The following is a 27,973-nucleotide window of genomic DNA, read 5'->3' on the forward strand; positions in this document are numbered from 1 at the left end:
TTTTAGGTAACTTATCGAATGCTAGGTCTAAATTTCTGCATTACTTCAGGAGAGTAACTATCAAGTGAAAGAGACAAATTAGGTCTAAATAACCTTGTAGCAATAAGTTCTCATTGCTATATATAGTTAACCTTATTCAGATAGTATGGAACTCCCTTAAGCTAAGATGCCTTATTGTATTTTCAATCACTGTATCAATGTTCCTGCCAATATTAATTTACCAATAAGGCTGAAAAATTCAGTGCTAGTACACTTGTCCCATACAAAGAACATTAATATATAAGACAAACTATAAGTTACTAGAGAATAGAAAATTTGGTATTAGTATTGACTAATTCCTCAAATAATTCCCTGAGTCTCAACTCATTAATGTTAATCCTTGTCTAGTTACTCTATTTTGCTTCATGCAAACTTCCATTCTTTCTAATATTAAATCTAATTTCAGCAAATGATCTTACTAGTAACTCTAGAAATAGAATAACCAAATAGGGAAAGTAACTCATGGGATAGTAATAAACATAAAATTAGTCATCCTTTTTATTCGACTCAATATTCCCATTAAGATTTTAATGAGCAAATCTTTGAGTCCATTCCCTAGCAGTTTGCTCGTATCTATTTCTGTCTGTCTTAAATAAGTGAGCTACTTCCGGTACAAGAGGATCATCTGGATTAGCATCAGTTAGTAGAGAAGATATAGATAATAGCACCTTTGATATAGTCAATGCTGGACTCCACTGATCCTTTAGAATATCCAAACATATAGCTCCATTCGAATTTATATTACAGTGGTAAATCTTTGTAGTAAAATTCACCTTAGGGGGTTTAAATGGATAATCACTAGGAAAGTGAATATTCAGATAGAATATGCCCCCAGCATATGAACTGCCATCTGGACCAATAATTGTTGCTTGCCAGTGAAACATATCATCACCTACAGGTCCTGCTGAACAGTTAGTTGGTGGATCCCTATTTAGGTCGCTTAATTCCTGAAAGAAATAATAATGAATAATATCAAATATCCAAGTATATGAAATCCAGATATTCAAATGCAAAATGCAAATATTACAAGTAGTATCCCTTAGTAATATGTGAAATACCCCAGATTCTATATATTCATATATAATATGCAGCAGTATCTCACTCCTAAATATATATAGGATACTTCTTCACAGTAATCTCAGCATTTTCACATCCGCTTAAAACTTACCTTATGAATACGTTTCAGAGCCATACTTTAAAATCGATTACTACAAATCGAAATTTAACTCCAAAGAAAATTAGACAAAATAAAAAAAAATAAAAAAAAAAAAGTAAAAAAAAGTCGTAAATACTCCCGTCAATTAATTTTTGTATGAGATTTTATCCATAAATAGGCTGAACTAAGGTCTTAGTAATTAGTAATCTAATTTGACCCGCCCTTACATAATATACCAAAAGGCGGTCATATATCCCGCCGTACAGTTCTCCAGTATGTGGGCCCTCGGGGATAGTATAGACTATCGATTCCTAGAAAAATTTCTTGAAGAACTTTTCTACGAGGTTAAACCACTATCTAACTTTTTAATAATTTTCCATTTATATAATCATATAGTAGGGATTTTCTTTTTTAAAAAAAGGCCACGATTAATCAGCTTTTGGGACTATATATAGGACTTTAACTTGGGAACCATATAGAAAACTCAAAAGTGTAAATGTTGTGAATATATAATGTACAAATAAATAAATAAATAAGCATTAAGTGTATTAATTTGATAAGAAGGAGTACAAACTTGGGAGAATTGCTAGCTGTAGTATTGCCTTAAACAGATGAAGAGATGAACCCCTGTATAGATTTTTAATATTAGGTGCATTTATTAAATTCTTGACTGAATTTAGCAGTGATTGATCAAGTTTCAGTCGGAATCTGCTATTTTGCACTTTCTTTGACCACCAAGAGTCGATAATATGATGTCTCTTCACAGTATCAATAGGATGAAGTAACAATTGACCAGTTAAGGCTGATATTATACCTATGGAAACAGGATATATAAATGGATTAGATAAAAAAGAACAATTATTACTTAATAGTTGTGATTTCCCCATTTGAATTATCTTTATAGCCTGGATTTTTTCCAATATTTGATGTGTATTTAAAGATATAAACATAAATGGGAATAATGATAAGAGTGATATTCCAAAACCTTTATATAATAATCTTATATTAGATAATGACTTGGTATTTATTCTATTGGAAATATAAATAATAGAAGACTTTTTATTATAGAGATGTTGATATTCTAAATTATTTAAATGTTTTACTCTGGTAATTATATCTTTGTAACGAATAATTTCCTTATTACATCCTGTTGATATAACTGTTAAAACAACATCTAATGGGTAACATGCAATAATTGAAATTAAAGAAGATAATATAATATAAGTTGGCTTTACCATCAATTCATGTGTTGATCTAGAAGAGAAAGCAAGAGAATTTGATTTTAAATTGGAGTTTGATAAATTCGAAGTACTAGAAAGTTCTAACAGTGAATCTTCGGATTGACTGACTAAATAACTAGATTTTTTTGGAAATAAAAAATCTACATTTTCTTTATTTTCTATTACACCAATAATATTATCAGAAACATTTGAATTTGTCACCTTGTACTTAAATTGATCTATTCCAGTATATTTAGATATTAATAAGAATACTCCATTCCTTACAAGACTAGATTGGAATAAAAGAAGTATATGAGTTCCATTACCCCACCAAAGCGAAGTAAACCCTTGCTCCTTAATAATTTTGATAAACATTAATCTTGGAGATATGAATCTTGTTTGACAAAGAATTCGAATACGATCTAGTGGCCCTAAAATTATCTGTGAAATACAGCTCCCAATACCTAGTGAAAACATATATTGAATATAAAGTTGACGATTAGTCTTAATTCCATTTATTGTTTTACCAACTCTTTTTGGAATATCTAAAATATGATACTTCGTAGTTTCTTCAAGAGATTTTCCAGAAATTTGTGTTGCTTCCATATCTATTTCAAAACTGAATAAAAATAAAGAAGCGAAATTATTTAACGAGTATGAAGATAATATACAAGTTAATTACTTGGGGATATCCATAAAGTTATTAATATTAAACAAAAAACAAAAACAAAAATCAAAAGATTAAAAATCGATAATAAGTTAATAGGAGTTAATTATATATGAATAACATATTCTTTAAGAAATAATACCATATATATTCGATTAATATCTACGGAGGATATTAACTATAAACCAAAATATATCCAGATTAATTAGTATCTCAAAAAAAGTATATTTATAAATATATATACATCAAATCAATTTATAAAGGATTATAAGGATTTAATGGTAACTATTGACAAATACTATATTGTTTTTTTAAAAAACATCTGGAGAATAACAATAATTGCTTAATTCAAGAAGATTTCTCAATTCTTGATGAAATCTTTTAAATTCTTCAATAGATTGAGGTTGATCTTGTCTTATTGGGATATTATCAACTTTCCTTGTCAGAATTCTTCTGCATTTATATCGTCTTTCAAGCTCACTTCCAGCGGTAAATTCGAGTACCTGCCAAAAGTCATTCTGTTTGATAATTCTACAATTATTTGGTATAGGTACTATTTTTTTAGTTATAGCTTGTTTCGTCTTATTTTCTCTTCCTAAGAATACCCTAGGTCTATTTCTACATATAAAATATGAACTTTTTGGAGTGGTTGAAACAGGATTGGTAGCAAACCTATCTACACTTGTTATATTCATGCACTTTTCAAAATTGGCAATTAATTTGTCCTCTGAATAAATACCACCTTCATAAGTATCTTCTTTTTCTAATTGACCATTGTAGAAATCGGAGTTCTCTGATTTTTGTAATTCTTTGTATATTGTGACTCCTTTATCTTCTATAAAATCCCTATTAATAATTTCACTTTTTATCTGAGGTTGATTTATTGATATAATTCGAACTTTGTGTTTAAATTGTTTAAGAACTTTCTCCAATAGCTCATCAGTGTTCTTGCTTGATATATATGGATTTGGTGTAACTACTAGCACTTTATTTAACCCTACACAAGGAGAGGGTGTGCTTTGAAAGTTTGAAATTCTGCATGAACTACGTACTGGAGTTACTATGAAGTCCTTTTCCTTTTTTCTTTGTAGAGATTCTAATTTGTAATAAGTTCCAAGGTTATCTTCATTAGAATGTTCATGCTTTGGAGTCAATTCACAAGTTTTGGATACATCCATATAAAGATTTTAATATAAAAGCTAAAAGTATTATTTTATATTTAATTTAGTAAGACTATCAACAGCCTTGAATATTTAAGATATTACCTGTTAAATAAACTTTACAACAAAATGGACTTGTGGACAAGATCGTCAACACATTCTACACACAAAATGGCGGGTTAATTTATTTTAAAAAATCAGATTCTAGTACAATTCACGAGAATAAATGGGTACTCAGATATTTAAGAAGTATGGATCAATTTAACAATTTTTTATTTTTATAATTTCTTATATTTAGAATTATATAAACCTAATTAAACTTCGAAGTAACTGTTTTGTTAGAGATATGCCTAAGAACTATGCTTCCCAAGAAATTCTTTACCAGCTTTTATTTGGTGATGATCAAGACAAAAAAAAAGTATGTAAGAACAGACATAATAATGAGGACATATGCTTAATATGTATGAAAAAGCCAAGTAAAGGTGAGGATATGTTAAAGTATACATGTGTAGACTGTCGTAGAAGCCTACTTGCACTGGAGGGTTTCAAATATCACTGTAAAGATATAAAGACAAAACTATCTCATTTAGATAATGTATGTACAGTTATTTATGAACAACTAAGAAAAGTTTCCATAAATTTAAGGGTTTCCAAGAATCCTAATGTCCCAAATTGGTGTAATCGTGATGTACCACCTATGAAGAGTTCAACTGATAAGCATAATTATATACAATGTAAACTGTCTACAATAAATATTAATAATAGTGCTGTAATTGAAGGTATGAAATACATTAAACAGCATTATATTGATGATAACAACGAGAATCTAAACAATAACCTTTTGATATTCAGTAAAGATGTTACAAATCTTCAAGAAACATTGGCAACTTTCATTCAAGTAATGGATTCCTATATCGAAACCCCAACTATATCATTTATTAAAAGTCAAGCTCAAAAAAAAGATCAAGATAACTCCTTACAACCATGTATTGAAAAAATTAATTTATCTCCATTAAAGTCCATAAATATAGAAGATAAAAAAGAAAAAGATAAACCAACAGAATCACTTAAATTGATAAATAAAGATTTTCCCAAATATAAAAGTGGTGAAATATCTATAATTTCAGATAATGTACCAACATCATCTAATACAGCTCAAAGAATTGAGAGAATTAGGAAACAACAAGAAAAAGTCAGAAGACAAATTCAAGCTTTGTATGAATCGACATCTAAAAGCATAAATCCGAAGGACTCATCACCAAATAAAAACTTAGGTCATTTGTTCTTATTCCCTGATGAGCAAGAAGAAACTCTACAGATGGGACTTACAAATTCAAATCTTAACTATATAGATGAATCAACTGGAATTAATATGCCATACGGTATTCTTTGGTCACCCTCTTCTTCTTCTCACTCTGAAGATCAAGGTGATGTGGAGTAATTAGTGTGGATATGTCTAGTTTATAGATTATCTGATTCTAGCAATAGATTAATTTATAGTAATTAAATCTATTTTATTATAAATTAACTAGGATCATACCTGCTGATCAGGCGAAAATGGTAGAAATACATATGGTGTATAGTCATCATCAATTTCTTTATCCGTAGAGCTTGATTTATATAAAGTCCCTATCTTTCCCTTTTTTTTAAAAGTAGTCTCTACAACATTTTTGGCTTTTACAAATTTTGATGAGCTCACATCCATTCTAATCAAAAAAGATGCAAATTGTGGAGGTACACCATAACGTAATACAGCTTCAACAAAACATCTCATTGCTTTTATATGTAGCCATGAGATAAATATATCAGAAAAACTAGCGAAACACATCCGTTTCAAGTACTTTTCCTGTTTTCCCTTTTCTTGTACAAGTTTTTTTCTATTCTCCATAAGGGTTCTATACTTTTCTTGTGAATAATGAAAGTCATCACGCACGGTAAACTTTCTACTTTTACAATTTTGTTTAAATGACTCCATTGAAGATTGAAATAAAAATACACGAACTAGTTCATTCCCTTCCTTATCTATAATCTTTGGGATAAACTTAGCGGATTTAGGAACAACATAAGGGTCTGATCTCTCATAATATTTAAGAAATGAGTCATGTTGCCCTTTTGGAACTACTACAAAAACTGTAGAAATATGCTCTGTAAATAAAATATCAGATTCATCAATAACATCTGGGGTAATTACATCAATCAAATCCTTTGTTGTTAGTAGCCCATTAGTTAATTTCACTCCAGAGCTACTACCATTAGATGACTGTACATTTGAATTACTATTAAAATCTTTACCTAAATTATTGAATACAGCCTGTTTAATCTCATTAAACTGTGAGGATTTGCTTCTTAAGTCTGTATCTAATTTTTGTATTCCTTGTAGTAAGGCATTTAAATTCTCATGCATAGATCGCTCTTTTGGAAATTTTGCGTGATCCCAACTAAAGTGACACAAATATTGTTTAATGGTATATGAACTCCTCTGCCAAATAATACGCAGTTCCATAGTAGGATCTAAATCCAATGCCATTCTTTCAACACGTCTCAGTACAACCTCTATTCCAGTGTCATGTTTAATCAATTCATCAGCAAGCCTTACCAAGTCATCAAAAGCTCCAAACTTTAGTGAGAATGGAATATCAAACTGCATTACTTCAATATTTTGTCCCACCTTCTTCAAATTTACATTCATTTCATGATAAATTGCATCTAGACCTTCCTCAGCTAGAGCACAAGCGACAATCCAGTATTGCTGGCCTTGACCATCACTAATTCCTTTGAAGCTCATATCTACATATAATCACCTCCAAGTACAAATGATACCTCTTCCTTTATAGTATTCCCCTCTTGAAGAAAAAAAAATTAGCTTTTAAGCTAATGAAATTCCTTCATTTCAATATATAGTATTATATAGCGGCAAAATACCCGCCTATAACGACAGCAAATGTTAGGCGCGAGAGTGTGCTATTTAGGATTTCTTTTATAAAATGTAACCTGATTATATTATAGATATCTTATTACTCATCCACACACTATTATTAGAATATAGTTGTTGAGTGTATATGTACTACTAATTTTATCAAAAAGATTTAACCTATAATCTACTATATTACTAGAATATAGGATATATATTCAAAATATCATATTTGAGATATACTTAATACAGAAATATCTAATAAAGAGAAAATTGGGTTAGAAGATATAAAATTTAAGGTATTTAATTATTGAATTAAACTAACTAAAACTTAATTAAATATCTTAACAAATCCTTAAATTATTTTGATTTTGTGGCGGTTATATTTCTTAAATATTATATATAGGCGGTGATAAGGGACTTTGAATACATAAAATAATAGAAATAGCAAATAAATTAAGTTTTACTAGACTACTAAGATGACCTTAGAGGCTACAGTTATATGCCTAGACAATTCTGAATTTTCTAGAAATACTGACTATGGGACGTCAAGATTATTGCAACAACAAGATGCGGCTAACTTTATATCAGGTATCAAAACTCAACAAAACCCAGAAAATTTAGTGGGGATATTATCAATGGCAGGAGATAGAGTTGAATTAAGGGTTACTCCTACATCTGATTTAGGAAAAACTTTGCAGGCTATGCATGAAATAAGAATATATGGGAAGATTGATTTAATTAGAGGTATACAAATAGCACAACTAGCCTTAAAGCATCGTTTAAACAAAAATTTGAAACAACGAATTGTGTGCTTTATTGGAAGTCCAATATGTGATGAAGTTAACGAGAAGCAATTAGAGAAACTAGGAAAGATTTTAAAGAAAAATAATGTGGCTTTAGATATTATAAGCTTCGGGGAAATATCTGAGAATCATGATAAATTACAAACACTAATAGATGCTGTGAACAATAATGGAACTAGTAACTTGATTGAGATACCTTCATCTACAAGTTTAACAGATGCTGTAATGACATCACCAATAGTATTAGGAGAAGGTATGGAAATACAAGGTGATAATGTCACACCAGGAGTAGATGCTTCAGGGTTTGAATTTGGAATAGATCCAAATGCAGATCCTGAACTTTATATGGCTTTGAGAATGTCTATGGAAGAAGAGAATGCAAGACAAGCTAGATTGCAAACTAATAATATAGAGAATACTGGACAAACTAATGATATAGAGTTAAGGAGGCAAGATCAAGTACCTACAATAGACGAAATAAATGCAATGGAAGTAGATGATGAACTTAGACAAGCATTGATAATGTCTATTCAAGATTTTAAGGGTGAAACAAATATGGAAGTTAATAATCAAGATGATGTAACTATTTCATCTACAAATACAAACGGGCCTAATTTTATTAATGAGCTAATTGGAAGTATTCCCGGTGTAAATGTTAATGATCCTAGGATCCAAGCTGCACTTAGAGAAGCAAGTCAACAGCAGAATACTAAGGATGAAGAGAAATCTGATCCAAAGAAGCCCGATTTAGAGAAGTAATAAATTTAGTTGGGATATCCACATTTACAGGAGCCATTTATGTTCCAATAAGTACACTTTATTTAATGTTAATTTATTTATACCTGATTTATTTACTGAACATTTCAGAAGTACTCCCCCCCGTAAAGACACTCACAATATCTTCCATATTGTTGGGATGTTGCATCATCTCCTCATCCTCTAAAGAACTATAGTCATTCTGTTGAATTCTGAAAAACAAATCTGTATCAATACTTAATTCTCTCTCACCTGGATTTGATACAAATACTCTAACGTGATTGTATGGTGAGAAACTAATTCTACCAGTTAACTTTGAAGATTTGTTTGCTACATCTGGAGTTCCTACAGCAGCATGAGAGCGTAATAGAGGAAATTTAGAATTAGGAGTACATAGAGGACTTTTAGTTCGTTTAATAGTTGGAGATTCAAAATTACTTGCTCCCATGTTCTCTGTATTAGTTATATAAAGATCACTTTCATCAAATTTATTCTTCTCTGTAACAAAGGCCATTGGAATTGTATGAAGGCGTGCTGACCTTGTATTATAACAGTCTGGATGTCCTGCTCCAGATAATGGAGCTTCATTCCAAGCTTGTAATCTGTCTAGTAACATTTTTCTATTTCCCTTTTCATGCAGACCGAGAAATATGCACAAATCACGCAGACTACTTGTAGGCCAAAGTTCATCGTCATCAAGGGTTGCTGGATTGACTGCAATATAAGTACTTAAACGTTCTAATTCCAAAGGTAAAGGTTCATCTAAAGAATTGTTATCATTTTTATCTGATTCGAAATTACTCCAATCTTTGCAAAATTCCTCCACGTCAATAGTTTCCTCTTGAGAAGTGCATCCTGCTAGGTGCAAATGAGTATCCTCTGATAACTCATTTAGAAAAAAGGAACACCTTCGAGTCTTCATTCCCTAAGTATTAATGAACACTTTCCTTCGTCACTAAAAACCAGACATCAGAATAGATAATTTTCTTATTAGTGGACTCTCCCTAATGATACACGAAATTTAGTATCACCCCACCATTTTTGGCGCCAAAGTATGGTTTATCATGTTTTAAAGACTACTATGACTTAATAGAATTAAAAGAAAAATTAAGATAATATCCTAACTATAATGAGGTATATGACTTTTATTATTTGACCTCTACTTCAATTATATTAAAACTGTGTAGATGTCCTTTTCTTAGTATGGAGCATTATTGCCAGGTGATGTCCCCTGGGTGCTATTTTGGTGTATTCTTGAGAGCCCATGTTGTGAATCACTCCAAAAATCACCACTGTAACTTTGATTCCCAACATTTAAATTATTAGGAATTGTTTGACTTGAGTGCATGTAGTTACCTGATAAGTTATTGTAACTGCCAGGAGGTGCAGCTCCATAATTCCTTGGTGCAGTCCCATAGTTTACATAATTTACTTGCCTAGAATTGACATTATTTGGCACTATACTCTGTTTTTGTCTTTGAGAAGCAATCATATCTTGATTTACATAAGGTGACTGTCCACCGTTTTCGGGCACCATAGAAATAACCGTTGGGGGTAGCTGAGACGATGAATTTGCTGAATGTGATTGAGATATTACCTCTGAACTAGAAATCCCTGATGAGATCATAGCAGGAGAATGCATAGCTGCAGTAGTTACGTTTGTCTTGCGTCTCTTCATAGTGTTAGATGCCATAGATTTATTGTTAATATCTCTCTTCTTCGCCTTAATAATTTGACCACCAGGAAGCATAATAGAACCTGATTGAGGTGATATAATTGGGGGTGTATATGATTGTGGTGTAGATATTTGTTCTCCCTGATTTACTGTTGATTGAGAAGTAATATTTGAATGATGCACATTAGAATTTGCTCCAGGTATGCACGTCATAGAGTTTCCCACACCAACTGATCTTTGTAAAAGAAATTCTGGTAGCTGAGGTTTACGGCAAATAGATGAGGTAGACATTAAAATCCCAGTGCCACCATATCTCCCACCCATTGTACTTTGACGATATCTATCCAAAGAAAAGTCAATTAAGCGCAGTTGTATATCAATTCCTGGCAAGCGTGCCAAGTACTCCTCAACACAAGTAGCAGGTGGCAAGTTTCCTGGAGATAACAAATGCGTTGGTATTCCACTTGGTAGAGGAGTTACATTTGACATATTGTTGACAGAAATTGAAGGCGTAGATTGTAATGAAGTCTCTATATATTGATTTAGTACTTGATTTGCGTGATTAGCCAAGTTTGCATGACTTGGATGAGGTGGAAGAACACCATCCTGTAATATATTGTTACCATAATTTTGTTGTATATTCTGTAAATATGAGGTAATTTGAAATGAATCTTGAAACTGCTGATTCTGAAATGAACGTTTTTTCATATTAATCCCAAATTTACTAACTATACTTGATAGTAAATATAATTGCTCCTGTTGAAATTTAGTTATACAAAAAGATGATGTTCCAGTGTTAGTGTTAGTGTTAGTGTTAGTTAGAGTTTGGTCAAGTTTATTATATTTATTTTCATTACTAGCTTTTACATCAATGGATCCATTGTTCATGCTTATTGATGGCTGTGTACCATTATGAGAAATAGGAATATCTGCTTTAGTAGCTTTATTGATTAAATCAGCTAGTGTATAATGTGGAGTAATTGTATTTGATAAATCTAAATCCCTATCATTTCTGTTATTATTTGAAGCACTGTAAATATCATCAGTTCCATTGTTTTCTTTAAAGTGTTTATAAAGATTTGATTCAATATTTTCAATATGTGTTAAGAGTGATGTATTTAAATGGTATGTCTTATGTTTATTATTAAACCACCTCAGTATTCCTTTTTTATTGGGTGAATTTGCTACATCATAAGATGAAATTTTATCACTGCAAATATTTGCATCATCAAATCCTTCCCTTTGCAACTGCTTCCATCTTTCCTGGCACTGCTTTGCAGTTTTCATTCTGCCATATAAGGAACTAAAAAAAAAGTTGTGAGATAAAGCAATAAGGTTCCAATTTGTTAAAACTAAAGTTCTATTTGTAAATGTGATTTCTGAAGGAATTGATGAGTATATTGAAACAAAATACATTAATAGTGCATCTTCAGGTTCTTCCCAAATATCTGCATAAGTAAATATATCAAATGCTGACTGATCAACTGGGTTAATTGATAGAATAGATGGAGATGACATCGCAGTATTAATTGGAATAGGTGGGGAGATTATATTTGCTTTCTTTATACTCGAACCACTCCTTCTTCTACTTTTCCTCTTAGTATCAATATTATAATCACTTCCAATAGAGTCATGAGATGATGTCCCAGCCAAGCTAATGTTCGCAGGTGGACGATATACAATATTCGATGCAGAAGAAGCAATATGACGACTAACAAATGCTGATAGTCCATCCACAGCAGAAACAAATAATGATAGAAGTAGTGTCATATCATCTGGATCTAGGAATGTTGATCTAGCTGTTAATTGTAAATTTGGTAAATCTATAGTTGGATTTGGAGGGCGTATTTCGTATGTATTTGGAACAATTCCAGGTCCTTGTAACAATACCTGAACTATATCTGCCCAATTTTCTTGTAATTGTTTATAACTCCATGTATCAAAGTTCTTTTTCTGATTCTCTGCCAACTCATTTAACAACTTACTAAAATCAGTGTTTTTTTCAAAAGATGTAAATTGTGGTAGAGAGGCAGAAAAGATAGATTGAGGAGAAGCTGCAGGTACTATATTACTAGTGAAAACTAGAGGATCAATACGTGCCAGTAGTGTCTCATCAATAACCCATTGTTCGTGATCGTTACCTTCAGATATATCAATACTTATCGGAGAATCAGAACAAGCACATACATTACTACTGGACTTTGAGTATTCATATACTCTTTGCTCAATTGTACGCATACAATAGTTTAATAATCTCTTTCTAGCTGCATTTGAAATACTCTCATTATCTGTTATTGGACATACCATTATATACGGTTTTAAATCCAGTGAGATTAGTGAAGGTTCAACAATATCAGTGATTCCTAACCAAAATGACTGAATAAGTGCACAACATTTCGAAGATACATATCTTTCTAAGTTTAACTTCTTTCTCCTCCAATAGTTTTGGACCATTAAAGCTAAACGTCTAGCAGCATGTATCTTCCACCTTCTTTCCTCGTAAAAATCAATTGCCATCCATGTCATTTCCTGGATCAAAAAATCCCAATGACTCTTTACATTGCGTTGTGGCTCCGGAAAAGCTACTATACGCCCACTCCGGATGATTGACAGGGCCTTTTCGGCCATATACAATCTGTTCAACATCAACCACTAAATAAAACTTTAATTATATATCATTAAATATTAATTTCCATCGATTTTACCAACTTGTCGATGACCGGCAACTACACAAAAAAAACGAGACTAGTGAATTTTCGATTCTTGATCTAATAGTGTCCTTATTTGAAGACTTTCAGCTAAATTTGTTTCACTTTACTTAACTCTTTGTCTCCTAATTTTAAAGTCTCTTCTAAACGTTGTGGGTCAACACCTAATTTAGGCATCTGTCTACTAATTGTTACCGCCACTTAAATTGATCATTTTATTAGACAACCCGGTACCTATTGGCTACGATATATGAATGTCTTGTCTTGTCCCCCCTCTTAGAAAAGTCAATAATACAAGATAAGAGCTTAAACAACCATAGGCAATACTTAATCTGAAAATTTGACTAATTTTTTAATTGATAAGGCGCATTATTATTAAAATTTTTTTTTTTGCATGAAGATATTTTGTGCTCTAGTACCGGTGTTAATTTCGCATGCATGTGCTTTTTTTTTTTTTTTTTATACTCCCACTAGTTCCATCACTAATTATAGTTATAGAGTATCATAAAATAACTTTCTTTCCAATTCTTTTTAAAGGTATGATGAAAAGTTTATCTGCTTTAGCTATATTTACTTTAACTACTTCTTTTATTTACCTTGGAGAATCAAAAACTGGTCTCACATGCTATGAACCTAATGAACTATCTGAGAATTTTCAATCAGTTACATGCTCTGATATAAGAAGTATTATTGGAAATGGAGGAGCTAACACATTTATTATAGATACAAATAGCGAAGAAATTGTCAATTGCACTTGGATACCAGATAAGACATGTACAGTCTTGAGTGAAAATAAGTATAATAATGGTTTGACATCCAAATGTTTAGGATTTGCTGGTTTTAATGAATCCGAAATATATATTGGACCACATCCAGTAAATGTTGCGACTTCAAAAATTGCAGGAGTCCTTTGTTGTTCAGCACTCTGTGCAGATGAAAGTCAAAATGGACAAAGTACAGAGACAAAACAAATAGTGGAGGAGATTTCAGATCTGTTCACAAGTAAAAAAGTTACGGCAGTTAGTAGTTCATGCCAAAATCCTCAGGAATTGGGAATACTTGATAATTTATCTTGTAGTCAACTAAGAGATCCCGAAGTAAATAGTAAATTGACCTATGTTGGAAATCCATACTATTTAGAAAACAAGTGTACTTTTAATTATGATGTAAATTGTAGACCATTTGAAAGTAAGAATTGTCTTGGATATGTGATTAATGGGAATCATGAGGTTTGGTTTGGTATACAGCCAGTACAAAGTATAGGACCACTAGTGCAAAATGTCTTGTGCTGTTCGGTCAGTTGTGGAGATCAGCAAAACTTTGAATTAACAAACATAGGAAATGTTAGCAATTCAAGTCAGATTTCAACTCCTTCACCTAATTCTAACAATTACTCTGATACAATTGTACCTATTTTACCTGGGCAATCTGGAAGTCAAGATATTCCAATTGCAAATAATTCGGTAGTGACAACAGTTACTCATCCAGATGGGATTATAGTAAATCCAGAGACACAGATAACTGAACCAAATCCAACACTATCTGGATCTGAAAATTCTACAGCTATAATAAAGGAAGTACAGAATTCAGAAATATCTCAATCAACACTTAATATGAATTCTCCTCAAACAGACTCACAACAAATAAATTCTAGTATTCAAAATTCTAGTGAAAACGAAATTCAGATAACTACTTCAACTACTTCAGCACCTCCGGTAATAAGTGAGACATATTCAGGAACTGAATTCACAAATTCTGTGCCTGTCCCAAGTACAAATCAGGAGTCTAACACACCTATAAAAAGTTTCACCAATACTACTGAAGCTTCTATGTCTTCAAGTGGCAGTGAATCAGATATACAGGTAGTTGTAACAACGACTTCTACATCAGAAACATTTAATGTTGTAACTTTTCCAAGTTCTAATTTAAAAAATGAGACAAGGCCCGAAGTACAGACTGGAAATCCTGAAACGCAAGAATTATTGAACAGCATACTAAGTTGCTCTCCTCCTACTAAATTCAATATTCCATCTGTTACTACATGTGAAGAATTAAGAGAATGGGCAAATCTCTCATCACTAATTATATTATCCCATAGCATTTCACAATGTAGGTGGCATGATGAGCCAACTTGTACTCTATCATCAGCTTCTTGTGCTGCATATGTTAGTACGGGGACTGATATAATATTTGTACCAGGTTCAATTCCTCAGGAAGGAATAAGTGGTATTCAAAAGTTGTCTGAATCAGAGCAGAGAAGGTTACGTGGGAAAGCTGCTGAGTTCATGCCTCTCTGTTGCAATGTTGTGTGCTAAAAAAGATAGAGGGACATACAAATTTAATAAAGTACTAAAAAATTACAACTCGTCCTCTTTGAGAGTTCTCATGTACACTGGATAACTACCAGAAGAATATCCAGGGGTAGGTGCATACTGCTGGAATCCAGGAAATGGGTATCCATAACCAGCACTTCTACCAGAGAATTGTATATTTGGTCCTGGATATCCTGCTATCTGTGATGGAGGTGGATACTGTCTTGGATATTGTATAGGTGGTGGATATAACGTATTAGATTGAGGATATGGAGGTGGTGCTCTTACATACATCCCTTGTGAAGGTACTTGTACAGGAGGTGGTTGTGATTGAGGTGATGAAGGAGGTAATTTTGATGGATCATCTGAGTTTGGAAGAGGTTCTGGTAAAGATGGTTGGGTTGAGGAAGTCTTGTTCCTTGTACTGGTGTAATTCTGTTGATATATTGTGGTTTCTATTGATGAAAAGTCATATTGCATGTCAACTTTAAAACATCTCTTAACGATATTGTCATAATTATAGCCATCAGGGCAATTTGGTAATGGCTTGGTGTAAACAATTTGTTTGCATTGATCTTCTTCAAGCTCAAATCCAGCAGGACACATTTTATTTGGCATATCTTCGATATGCTGAATACATCTTGAATACTGGAGTACAAAATCTTCAGGGCATAAAAGTCGTGGTACAGTAGATAGAGTTTTACTACATCCATATCCATCTTCAATAAATCCATCTGCACAAGAAATGATTGGTTCAGTCTTTGTATATGTTCTGCATCTTCTTTGACCAGTATCTGAAGCTGTTACAAGTTCATAATTTTTAGGACAAGTTTCTTGTTTTGGTACTAATTCTTTGCCTGTACACATAGGTATTTGGTCACTTAACGATTGTAATGGTTTTAAACCTGAGGGACAAATTAGTTTGGGACTGATTATTTCTATCTTAAGACATGTTCCCTGGGGAGTTACAGACAATCCTAAAAATAAGTAAATCGCAGTTATAGATATTATTAGGAGGAACAGTTAAAATAATGATAATATGTCCTTTGTTTAATAAGAAATATAACTCACCGTCTGGGCATTTAATTTGAGGGTCGGCTTCCACTTTCTTAACACAAAGTTTTTGTCCGTCATAGATAAATTCAGGTGGACATTCAATAACCAATCTCTCGGTTTCCATTACTTTACATCTATAATTTTATAGGGTTAATAAATAATAAATTGTTAATACACTTATATAAACTTACTTTTCATTGGAAATTGGCTGTGAATTGAATGGGCAATCATATTGTATTGATGAATACTCTTCATATATACACTTTTTAGAGTTAAGATCATAAATCCAACCTAAATGTAGAAATTCAAGTTATTTATTTCAATGAAAATAAAGTATAAGTAATAATTGCTAATTATCTTGCAATATCAAAGGCTTACCATTATCTTTGCAATGAATTTTTGGTTTCATCTTATTTACCAGAAGGCATTTTTCATTATTTTGTAGTATACCACCTGGAGGGCATAGTATAATTGGAGGAGCTGTCTTATCATGTTTACTCTCTATATTTTAAAGAATATAAAAAAAAGTAACTTTTATAATTTGTAATAGCTAAGTAAACTTACGAAGATGGTGATTACTGCTTAGATGACATAGACCTGTTTGCTGATTGTATACATAATCTTTTTTCTTTGGACATTCCACTTTTGCAGGAATTGTTGTATGATTTATACACTCCCCATATTCATCTAATTTGAAATCTAAAAATAGAAAATGGTAATTAAATATAAATAATAAATTATTACAAATAGAAATAAAACTTTCATTGAACAATTTAATAAAAAAGTAAACTTACCCAAGTTTTCACATGTTATTTCAGGATTCATGCTTGATTTTCTAATGCATTGTTTTCCATCAGACTCATATCTAATATTAAAATTTGAATTGTTATATTTCAAATGGTTAAATACATAAGTTAAATGAATAATTATACAAACTACTTACCCATGGAGACATTTTGCAGTTGCTGGAACAATTGTAAACTTAACACAGTCAACAGTATTACTAGATTGAGGTACTTTATTGAATCCTTCAGGACACACCATCTTTGCATTTACACTAACTTGTTTAATACAGTGCCCTGCTGCATCAATATTAAAGCCTAATGGACAACTTCGCTGTATCTGCAGTATTGAAGTATCAATTCTTCGTTCACATTTACCATTGATTAGCAAATAACCTGTTGGACATTCTAATGTTGCTGGAAATTTAATATCTTTTTGACATTGTCCATTTGAAAGGGGTATGAAGCCCTCAGGGCATATGAAATCGGGAGGAGAATGTAATGGTAATGCACATTCATTATTTATTAGTAAGTAATTCTCAAGACATGAAACCATTTTTGGTGCAGACAATTTCTGAATACATTGAATATTTTCATCACTAATAAGAATATCGAAACCTTCATCACAAGCTTGCTGCGCATCAGATGTCAAAATTCCGCTGCATTTAACTCCAGTAAATGCCCAACCATTTGGGCAACCAAGAACAAATTCAGTAACTTCTATTCTAAAACACTTTTGTTGTGGATTTGTTGATGTGCCATCATTTGAAGGAACTTTATATACAAGGGTATAAAATTAAGTTATAAAAAGTACAAAACTTTTGGAAAAAGACTAAACTTACCTTCAAAATTGAACCCGTTTGGGCATGTATAAAATGGTTCTGTAGTTATAATAATATCACGTTTCACATATTTTGGTTTGCTAGTGTCAATAATTGTTTGCTCAATAGTAGTTTCAGTCTGTGCATCTCCAAGGTTTTCTGGTTCTTGGGAATATATTGGTACTGGTACTAGATACTGTCTTGCTACACCTTGTGGTGGTGGACTATGTACAGCTGCACTCAGAACTGGTTTACCATGGTGGTGTCCTAACCTACGGATTGGAATAGTACCAACTAACTCATTATATCCCTCCGTTGGAGCTAATCCAGTGACATCTGAAAACAATTAAAAATCAATATAAAAAAAACAAATTTTAAAACCACAATCTACATAGCTAATTTTACTCGTAATTCTGATATCATTCAGTTCTGTGATAAATTGTAACCACGGGACATACCTTGAATGAGAAGACCAGATATACTTAGCCAAAGACAAAGGCAAATTACAGACAAATATACAGTGAATTTCTTAATGAGAAATCTCATGTATTAATACTTTACAAGAGTAAAAAAAGAAAAATTCTAAGTAGAGAGATTCTACATGTAATCTAAATTTCTCGGTGTCGAGATAGCAGCTAATGTACAATGATCTAATTGCCCTAATCCCGCTGACGTCACAAATTATCTAAAACGTGCAAATTAAATATATCAAATATAAAAAGCCATTAAGTAACAATAAGAAACATTGGAAATAATGGTATTGAATAACAAGTAACTGCATATATACTTCAGTAATTAAACTATCCCCTTATAAAAAGATTATTAATAAATTAGTGATAATAGATGACTATATATATATATATATGAATAGGATAGAATTTATATTCAATCAAAATCTTACTATTATCTCCAAATAACAAAAGACTTCTTCAGATAAACTATTTGACTAAATCCTCTTATTCTATCTTTCTAGGTATTAATTCCCAGACTCTATACTAGTATCAGTTGTTGATTGGCTAGTCAAACCTCTAGAAACAATTATTGGTCCACTATCCATATTATTTGATATATTGGGTACATCATTATTTTTAGTACTATCAATATTATGTAGGTGATGAAGGCTTTCAGATTGATAATATATCTTATTATTTACTTTAGAATTGTCACTTTTGTTATTTGTTGTATTTATTGCATCATCTCTCCTATGATTCATGTTAATATTGATATCTTGGTCAATTGGAGATGCAGATGTTGAAGACGATGAATAACTATTAGAATGAGTATGACTACTTATTAGGAATAGACTTGAATTAGGAATATCTGTACTTTCATGGGTTGTAGATAAATGGCCCAAAACTCCAAAGGGTTCATGTCGATTGTTATCATTACATTGTATTGAATATTTTGAGACTGCTTGAGCTGTTGCTGCCTTCGCCGCCGCTACAACTGCCACAGCAGATAATTGTGGCATATTCTTACTAATATTATTACTAACAATATTTAAGCCATCACTATTTGATTTAATTGTACTTGATAAGTTAGATGAAGGTATACAAGAATTGTTATCACTATTTATATGAAGAATTTTGTCATTCATATTGCTACTAATTACTTCATCTCCAAGAATACCTGTCAATGTGTCCATTAAAAATGACGAGGTATTTGGATGATTAATATTAGAATTAGAATCACTAAGATTATTTGGATGACTTGTTGCACCAAAAGTTACAGAAAGACTACTATTATTAATATTATCAATAGGACTACTTTGACCACTACTTGTATGAATATGTATATCCTTACTATTACTTTTAATATTATTGTCTCGATTATCACTTCTATTATTACTATATATATTTATATTAGATGCAGTAGTTATCCCATTCTTATTTTCCATTGTATCGGTTTTCAAATCTCCACTTCTCTTACGTAATGAGGCCGATAATAATGAATAATCATCAAAATCACTGTGCGATGAATTTATCGGGTCATATATATTATCTATACTATTACTACCTATACCAGTACCCAGTGCTCCAGTTGTCCTAATATTTATCATGCTATTATTTTTATTATTATTATCATTTGGATTGACACTTTTAAGACTATTCTTAATTTCATTAATACTTATATTAAGATTATTACCAGAATTTATATTAGAGGTGTTTATACTATTACCATTGCTACTACTACCATCAGTATCCAAAATATAATTTCTATAGTCATCAAAGTTGAGATGATCAGAAGTTGAAATAGGTAGTGGACGAGATAAAGACGGATGAATAGTATGATTATGATGATTAGATATGTTGTGTACAGGAACATTATGTGGATGTTGCAAATGACTTGGATGAGAATGCATAGGTGGATGACCATGTATTGAAGAGTGCAGTCCAGAAGTCGCAATATTTGAATTCCCACTATTCAAAAGATCTATATTTGGTGAGTGGATTTGTTGCAAAAAACTATTAGGTATTACATCATCTCTATCTTTGTTCATGTCTAAGTCACTATCATCATCACTACCAGACTCAACATGATTTGAAGAGGTTTCATGTGCCTTTTTCCTTATATGCTGAAAGTGTAGTTTAACAGCTTCTTCCCATAGTCCACATACATAAGCCATACGGCATAATTCATGAATAGTTGCATTTCTTAATTGACTATATTTTAATCCGTATTTTGAGAACAAACTATTAATTTCACTTTCCCTGGAACTTCTTGCTTCCCTGATTCTTTTCAACAGCAACTTACGGCCATCAACTCCAAGAGATAGCTTCATACCATCTCTATATTCGATAGTTTCTTCACCATCAGCTCTGCGTACTACTGGTGCACCAAATTTTGATAAAACAGAAATTCTTTTAGATAGTCTTCTTTTAGTTTGTAAACTTTTATATTTTCTCATTTCAGCATGACTAGCTGTCATTGGTATTTCTCCAATAAATTCTAAATGTAGACGTACTGCAGCATTCCACAATCCACATTGATGAGCTACTCTTAACAGCTGTTGGAGATTACTCGAACTCATAAATTTACCACGAATACCCCGTTGATTTATATAGCAACGCAATATTTCTCTCCCAGCTTCACCTAATGAGATCTTAATACCCTCATAATATTTGGGAATCTGCACATGCGGTGGTATATCAGATAAATCTAGCATAGTCATAAGATCGGGTATATTTCTGATTGGAATACCTCCTTGCCACTCCATATTATTATTAATACTATTCCCTACATTCGTTGGGTTATTGTTATTCATACAAATCATCCCACTACCTGGAACTATATCTACATTTACTCCACTAAGGTTATTCATATTACCCATACCAATGCCTAATACATTGTTAGAAGAATTCATTGATATTTGTAATCTTCCACTTGGAGATGTAGAAATATTTCCATTACCATTATCTAATATACTTGGCTGCATGCTGTTACCATGATGATGTGGAAGTGATTGTGAGCCTATAGTACTACCTAATTTTAAAGTATCCATTAAAGATGGCTGATTAGAATGTAATGGAGATGGAGACGAATTACTACCATTGATTGGTAGCAAATTCCTCATATAACTCATTTCATCTCCCTGGAGTCCCATTGGAGAAGGGTGATGCATGGATGAGTGACCATGATGATTTTGTTGTAAAGCTATCCAATTCCTCTGAAGAGCTGCTAGTGTACTATCATTCTCATTATTAGATGCATTACTTTGTAGTTGCATCTGGAGTGTTAATAAGTCTCCAGCCGGGTGATTATGTTGATGGTTAGGATACATGATAGGGTAACCCGACAGCATGTTGGAATTATTTGGATTTACAGATGGAGGTAGTTGATTATATGAATTATGGTGATGATGATGATCTAAATCACGACCATACATACTCATTGCAGGGATCATATTATTACCACTACTCATTTGGGTTCCCAACCAAATTCTTCAAAAATTAGTCCTCTAAAGTATTCAAATTCAAATTATAAAGACCAACTTATTCCATGGAAAAGATCAAGCTCACAAAAAATTAGTAGTATATTATACTATATCAAAGCCAAATACTCTTGTTAGAAACCACTAATCCCTAGTTCTGTACGCCACAAAAGAACCTAAGTCCTTGTAAATTATTTATAAATAAAAAACCAAGACGAAAATCGCACAAAATTTATTATATAAAACCAACTTTCCAGAGTAATTATATACACTAATAGTTATAAGACAGCTAGTTGAATTATTCTAGTAAATGGACTATTTCCCAAAATTCCACTTTCCTTGGTGCCTAAAAATTCGTTTATCTTGAGGTGTACATGGCGCAAGCGCGTGGTAAGTGGAGACAGAACGTATCAAACTATGTATGGTTGGCGCCAGATATGTGGATAGGACCCTGAATTACTCCAATGGAAGGTTAGCGCGTAGAGTCCTCTAGAAAAACTGACCATTCGTACTAAGTATTATAGAAATCATAGAAAAAAAAAGTAGAGCCATTAACTCTAGTGACAGCCGCATAATTTTTAGAAATTAGTGGAAGTGCCTTGTATCACTGAGTATGTCTTGCTATTGAATCTTTTGAAGTTGTAGTCATTCTATATGTAGTAAGCACAGACATCGGTACTAGAGAACTTTATGCAAGATGACACTAAGTATTATCTGAATCTTAGAGTTTGCCTTCTTTTAGCCTGAAATGCATCATAGTTACTTAGGTGTAAAGTTCTTCAATAGCGCTAGTATAGAAAGTAGCGCGAGTTGTCCAAGTATGTTTGACATACCTCAGATATGTTTGCTCCTTTTATACATAAAGAAAGAGCAAGACTAACTAAGGAATTCAAAAATTGCTGGAGATTTTTGAAGTTTGTATCTTGTGATGGTTTAGTATTGGAGCTAGAAGAATTAGAACGAAATTCATTTTGTCTCTGTCTCTTTAGGACGACGTCATCGTAACGTCCTGTATTGGTGCAAACTTCTACAAGACGTAACGTCTAACTTGACAAATGTTTGAAAGGACAGCTTTTGTCTAATTAAAACTCTTTCTAACGTATCTTTATTACGTTGTTGTCTGAGCACAACTTAGGGTGTCTGTGCTGACACTTTAGTTGTTATTGCACATTGTAAATAGGCATGTCTTACTGAGCAGACTACTAAGATGTGTGGTATCTAGTGAGTAACTTCTCTTAAATTGAATGAGCTGGTTTAACACACTTTCTAAATACTTTGTCTAATGAAGGCAATACTATAACTTCACATTATGACAAGTGAGCTCAATCTTCCTTACGACTCTACACAATCTAATATAGAGTTCTTACTAGTAGCCTTAGGAGTTTGAGAGCACACCCCTGTATAGATGTTTTATTATTCGTTTTATCTTAAATTTAATTTGTATGTAGGTTTGGAATGGTTTATGTTACCCTTATTTATTTTGATAAGTGCTTCATATTTATGGCGCCAAAAGGTTGAGTGCATGCATTAATTTTTTTTTTTAATTATAGAGCGGGAGTAATTACAAAAATTCCGGTATGGAGGCAATGATGAGCATGTGGGGTGTTTTCAATATTATTGAGAAACTAAAAAAAAGAAAAGAAAGTAGGCAAAACAACCTAGAAAGGTTTATATTGATGGTTTAAGGGGTTTTTCTTCAATGCAGATAGAAAGAAATTTGAGTGAGGGGGATACTGTAATATCAGATATTACTCAAAAATGCGTCTCCACAGCTGGTATTTTGGATGAGAATGATCCTGACAATGCGAGATTTATGATACTTATTAGAGATGCTATGGAAGATCTTCAGAGACAAGTTGGAACTGAGCGTTCTATGTATCATAAGAGTCGCGAGGAACTAGCTAGAGTTGAACGTGATAATAGAATACTGCAGAGCGAACTGAGCTTAGAGAGAGAGCGCAATAATCACATGAAATCTGAGCTTGATAAACTCGAGAATGCAATGAATGAGCGTAATAATGAGTTTAATGATGAAGGGGAGAAATATTGGCATCTTTATAAGGAGGCATTGGATAAGATTGATGCACTGGAGAGAAATCAGGAATTAGACCCTCGCATGGAAGCACTGGAAAATGAAGTAAAACAGCTGGAAGAAAAGTTAGAAATGGAGAGCAGTATTGCTGAATCATATAAACAGGATAATCAAAGACTAGATCAGGAATTGAAAAATATGACCTTTGAATTTCAGTCGAAACTTCAGGACTTAACTGAGAAGTTGGACATTGAAGAAATGGAGAATGAGTCTATAATTACCCAATATAATGAACTTGCAAAAAAGTTGGAGAGTATCGAGATGGATCTGAAAACTTATAACTGTTCTTCTATGGCTGAATTCGTGGAAATTCTTAAATCTAAGGAAAGCGATATTATAATGTGGCGTACAAAGGCTGAAACTTTGGAGAATTCAAATAACCTAAATAACGATAGAGAAATTTCTTTACATGAAAAAGAAGTTATCATTGCTACTAAAGAAGGATACTTGGAAGGTAAGGAAGTAGCTCTCAGTCAACTAGAAAAAAAGTTACAATCACAGGAGTTACTACTTAATGAAAGATCAAATGAATTAGATATGAAACTATCGCAAGTTTTACAAACTGAAAAAGATATTGAAGGTGAGAGACTAGTTTTGAGGGAGCGTAATACCGAACTTGAAATAAGAGAAAGAGAAGCTATTAGACTTGATGAGGAATTGAAGTCTCGCGAAAAAGCTCAGCAATTGCAAAGTATAAATTTTGAAACACAAAAATTTGAACTAGATAAACTTGAACATCATTTGGAAACTCGTCAACGAGAATTAGACGAATGCAGAATGGAACTATTAACTCTACGTGATGAAGTAGAAGCTCGTCAACTGCAAATTAATGAACAAGTAAAGGACCTAAGCTATAGAGAAGATAACTTGAATAAGCTTAGAGATGAATTAGAGGCTAATAGACGATTGCAGAGTGAGGAATCTGTAAATAATTCTAAATATGAAGAGGATTATAAGATACGTAAAGCAGAACTAGAAGCTGAATATGAATCTCAGAAAAGTCAACTAGAAGATTTCCAATCTTTGCTTCAAGGTCGCCAACAAGCTATTGATAAAGAGAAAAAAGTAATTGATGAAAGATATAAACACTTGACTCAGAAAGAAGAGCAGATTGAAAAGTTGAAGATACTAGTAGACTCTCAAAAAAATGAATTAAATATCCGACAGCAGGAGTTTGATGAGTACATACGTGAGCTTGAAAGTAGACAAAGGGAATTTGAGAGCTTTTGGCATGAACTTGATAGAAGGCAAAAGAATATAACAATACGGGAGCATGAATTAGATGAACGTCAGGCATTATTAGATAATCACGAAATATCTTTGAATAATCAAGAGAAACAGTCCCTTATTGAAAAAGAAATTGCATTAGCAAATAGAGAGCAAATAATCTATACTAGGGAGGCATCTTTGAATAGTAAAGAAAAGAATTTACTAGAAAAGGAGGATAGCTTAAGATGTATGGAAGTGAATATTGCTGATAGGAAAGGTGTACTTAATGAACAGGAAGTTTTGATAGGGAATAGGGAAATAAAGCTTAGTGAAAGAGAGGCGTCACTAAACACTAGAGACATTATGTTGAAGAACAAAGAGATGAGTATAAATAATAAGGAGATATTTTTAACTGATAAAGAAACTAGCTTCAGCAAAAAGGAGCTTGAACTTAATGAACAAGAGAATAAGCTTAAGATAAAAGAGGCCACTTTGGCAGAAGAGGAACTAGTTCTAACAAATAGATTGGCACATTGTAAAGAATGTGAATCTACTTTATCTCAGAAAGAAAAAATTTTGTTAGAAAAGGAAGTGGATCTTAGAAATCATGAACTGCAACTTAATGAAAAACAGAAGCAAGTACTACTAGAAAGAAAATCTATAACTGATGAAATCTCCAAGATAAAGGAGAAAGAAAAACTAATATACGACAAAGAATCGCAGATAAAGAAGTTGGAACATGAACTGTTTGAAATGGAAGCTACTATTAAACTAAGAGAGAAGGAAATAGAAGAACAGTATTTTCAGTTTCATAAAAACAGGGAAGAAATTGAAGAACTAAAACAATTTATTCAGCATCTTGAAGGTGAAAAAATTGAGAATGAAAGACAAATACGGAAGACATATGATTCTCTCAAACAGCAAGTACAGGAGGAAATGAAACAAAAGGAGGATCTTCTATATACTGTACTGCATCTACATAAACAAATCAATGATATAAGTACTTGTATGAAGGAAACTAGCAATACAGCAAAAATAGTAAATGATGTGGCTGTAACAGCTGGTATAAAGGAGGAAAATGACATTGCTGTTTCTCTAGGAAATAAGAAAAAAGTAGGAAATAGGAGTTATAATGGTAAAGTCTATGTAGATGAGAATAAGGATGAAAATACTAGTAATAACTTTGTAGAAACATTGGAAAAAACGATGCAAAGATTTTATGAGAAGCTCCAAACTATAGAGGATCGTGAAGAATCTTTGCTAAAGGAGCTCGAGAATCTTAGTGACAAAAATGGGAGGTATTTAAACTCTAATAGAGGTGAATATAAGAAAGATGAGAGTGTTGAAACTGATAGCATTGAATTATGTAATTCATTAGATGTCAATTTATCGGCATCTGCACACTCAACAGCTAATGGACAAGCTTCTCAATTAGCAGCACAAATCTTACCAGGTTCACAACCAACCCCTGCAGTAATAGCGCAAGTTCCATCAAATCAACTATCAACTGTAACACAGGTTACAAATCAACAGGTAGCATCAGTAGCACAAGTACCAATAGCAACTCCAATTCCTACAACACCATGTACTACTGTTCCAATGGTTGTTCAAGCATCTATTCCTACTACATCTCCTCTACTATACCCAGATTCTCCACTGTTATTAATGCCACTACTAACGGATATAAAAAATGATATTAGTGAGCTTAAGAAGACATCAAATACTTTAAGTGTCGTTCCTACTCTTACTGACAATTTATCCAAAGTAGATTTAAGCAGCGATAGTAATATGCTAGGAGTATCGACACGCAACTCCAATGTACTTACAAATATTAATGTGGATAATAATGGTCCCTTAATTTCATCTTCACAAGGGGTTAATAGTTCATCAATATATAGTAGTAATTGCAGCATTAATGAGTCCCAGTCTAAACAAATTGACTCTATGCAGAGAAATGGACAAAATAATAGTCTAGTAAATCATAATTCAGGTGGGTCACTAAATTTTCAAATTGGTCATTGCGATGATAACAGTATATACAATGACAATTTAGTAAATCAGTCATCAGCAGCTTTAAATAGTATACTGGGAAGTAGTTTACATCAGCATCCTTTTCAAAATTCTCAGCTAAATGACCATAGTTCATATTACCCCTTTATTGGGAATAATAACAATAATGCAGTTAGAGTTTCAAACCAGGCAAATAATGTGCTTTACAGGCATTCAAACCATATCCGCCCATCTAGTGGCTCTGCCTCAAGTTCAGCTTCACTCAACAATAGAGAAAGCGCAAGAAAACTCCTCGAAAGCGAACTTCAAAGCTTAAGACGATGGAAAAAGGGTATGCAACAATGGGACTCTGAGATAATGTCCCAAGCGAAAAGAGAAGATGATGCTTCATCATGGAAGCAATTCCTTGATAATCAAATGAAGTTCATTGCTAAGAAGTTGGAACGTAGACTATCTGATGCACTTCAAAAATAATAGTTTTAGAACATAAAGGTAATACTATAATAGAAGATAGAATTATTATGAGTGAGATCCTAATAATATATATACATATTCTTGCATAGAATAAATTACTTAATAAAAGTAAACTTGATATTAAATCTCTAAATTTCTCCTATGATAAACTCTTTACATGATGCCCGCTTCTTAGCTTTAATTATGTC

The 27,973-nt window shown here is 32.4% G+C and overlaps 12 protein-coding genes across 12 annotated transcripts; 4 read left to right on the forward strand and 8 right to left on the reverse strand.

The window, feature by feature from the left end:
* Positions 1 to 566: 566 nt before the first annotated feature.
* Positions 567 to 1,231, reverse strand: cand_010620 (ubiquitin-conjugating enzyme family protein; the record flags this gene model as incomplete). The annotated part of the gene is made up of 2 exons (XM_067211301.1): positions 567 to 986; positions 1,208 to 1,231. 2 exons carry the CDS (start codon positions 1,229 to 1,231, stop codon positions 567 to 569), a joined length of 444 nt encoding a protein of 147 aa, XP_067068150.1.
* A 512-nt stretch (positions 1,232 to 1,743) lies between these two features.
* Positions 1,744 to 3,021, reverse strand: cand_010610 (carrier protein; the record flags this gene model as incomplete). Its single annotated transcript, XM_067211300.1, has 1 exon — positions 1,744 to 3,021. The coding sequence occupies one exon, from the start codon at positions 3,019 to 3,021 to the stop codon at positions 1,744 to 1,746; it is 1,278 nt and encodes a 425-aa protein (XP_067068149.1).
* A 372-nt stretch (positions 3,022 to 3,393) lies between these two features.
* Positions 3,394 to 4,260, reverse strand: cand_010600 (uncharacterized protein; the record flags this gene model as incomplete). The annotated part of the gene is made up of 1 exon (XM_067211299.1): positions 3,394 to 4,260. The coding sequence occupies one exon, from the start codon at positions 4,258 to 4,260 to the stop codon at positions 3,394 to 3,396; it is 867 nt and encodes a 288-aa protein (XP_067068148.1).
* Positions 4,261 to 4,588: 328 nt separating this feature from the next.
* On the forward strand, positions 4,589 to 5,683 carry cand_010590 (uncharacterized protein; the record flags this gene model as incomplete). Its single annotated transcript, XM_067211298.1, has 1 exon — positions 4,589 to 5,683. The coding sequence occupies one exon, from the start codon at positions 4,589 to 4,591 to the stop codon at positions 5,681 to 5,683; it is 1,095 nt and encodes a 364-aa protein (XP_067068147.1).
* A 93-nt stretch (positions 5,684 to 5,776) lies between these two features.
* cand_010580 (vacuolar ATP synthase subunit C) lies at positions 5,777 to 7,027 on the reverse strand (the record flags this gene model as incomplete). The annotated part of the gene is made up of 1 exon (XM_067211297.1): positions 5,777 to 7,027. The coding sequence occupies one exon, from the start codon at positions 7,025 to 7,027 to the stop codon at positions 5,777 to 5,779; it is 1,251 nt and encodes a 416-aa protein (XP_067068146.1).
* Positions 7,028 to 7,632: 605 nt separating this feature from the next.
* On the forward strand, positions 7,633 to 8,718 carry cand_010570 (ubiquitin interaction motif family protein; the record flags this gene model as incomplete). Its single annotated transcript, XM_067211296.1, has 1 exon — positions 7,633 to 8,718. One exon carries the CDS (start codon positions 7,633 to 7,635, stop codon positions 8,716 to 8,718), a length of 1,086 nt encoding a protein of 361 aa, XP_067068145.1.
* Positions 8,719 to 8,806: 88 nt separating this feature from the next.
* Positions 8,807 to 9,637, reverse strand: cand_010560 (uncharacterized protein; the record flags this gene model as incomplete). The annotated part of the gene is made up of 1 exon (XM_067211295.1): positions 8,807 to 9,637. The coding sequence occupies one exon, from the start codon at positions 9,635 to 9,637 to the stop codon at positions 8,807 to 8,809; it is 831 nt and encodes a 276-aa protein (XP_067068144.1).
* Positions 9,638 to 9,913: 276 nt separating this feature from the next.
* Positions 9,914 to 13,018, reverse strand: cand_010550 (HSA family protein; the record flags this gene model as incomplete). The annotated part of the gene is made up of 1 exon (XM_067211294.1): positions 9,914 to 13,018. The coding sequence occupies one exon, from the start codon at positions 13,016 to 13,018 to the stop codon at positions 9,914 to 9,916; it is 3,105 nt and encodes a 1,034-aa protein (XP_067068143.1).
* Positions 13,019 to 13,640: 622 nt separating this feature from the next.
* Positions 13,641 to 15,413, forward strand: cand_010540 (uncharacterized protein; the record flags this gene model as incomplete). The annotated part of the gene is made up of 1 exon (XM_067211293.1): positions 13,641 to 15,413. One exon carries the CDS (start codon positions 13,641 to 13,643, stop codon positions 15,411 to 15,413), a length of 1,773 nt encoding a protein of 590 aa, XP_067068142.1.
* Positions 15,414 to 15,455: 42 nt separating this feature from the next.
* Positions 15,456 to 18,615, reverse strand: cand_010530 (uncharacterized protein; the record flags this gene model as incomplete). The annotated part of the gene is made up of 9 exons (XM_067211292.1): positions 15,456 to 16,387; positions 16,482 to 16,600; positions 16,658 to 16,757; positions 16,845 to 16,967; positions 17,031 to 17,165; positions 17,261 to 17,331; positions 17,410 to 18,022; positions 18,091 to 18,405; positions 18,528 to 18,615. 9 exons carry the CDS (start codon positions 18,613 to 18,615, stop codon positions 15,456 to 15,458), a joined length of 2,496 nt encoding a protein of 831 aa, XP_067068141.1.
* A 430-nt stretch (positions 18,616 to 19,045) lies between these two features.
* On the reverse strand, positions 19,046 to 21,991 carry cand_010520 (uncharacterized protein; the record flags this gene model as incomplete). The annotated part of the gene is made up of 1 exon (XM_067211291.1): positions 19,046 to 21,991. One exon carries the CDS (start codon positions 21,989 to 21,991, stop codon positions 19,046 to 19,048), a length of 2,946 nt encoding a protein of 981 aa, XP_067068140.1.
* A 1,708-nt stretch (positions 21,992 to 23,699) lies between these two features.
* Positions 23,700 to 27,785, forward strand: cand_010510 (uncharacterized protein; the record flags this gene model as incomplete). Its single annotated transcript, XM_067211290.1, has 1 exon — positions 23,700 to 27,785. The coding sequence occupies one exon, from the start codon at positions 23,700 to 23,702 to the stop codon at positions 27,783 to 27,785; it is 4,086 nt and encodes a 1,361-aa protein (XP_067068139.1).
* Between the last annotated feature and the right edge of the window lie 188 nt (positions 27,786 to 27,973).

The sequence above is a fragment of the Cryptosporidium andersoni genome (genome assembly GCF_001865355.1).
Source record: "Cryptosporidium andersoni isolate 30847 chromosome Unknown contig_28, whole genome shotgun sequence".
In the NCBI taxonomy this organism is placed as follows: Eukaryota; Apicomplexa; class Conoidasida; order Eucoccidiorida; family Cryptosporidiidae; genus Cryptosporidium; species Cryptosporidium andersoni.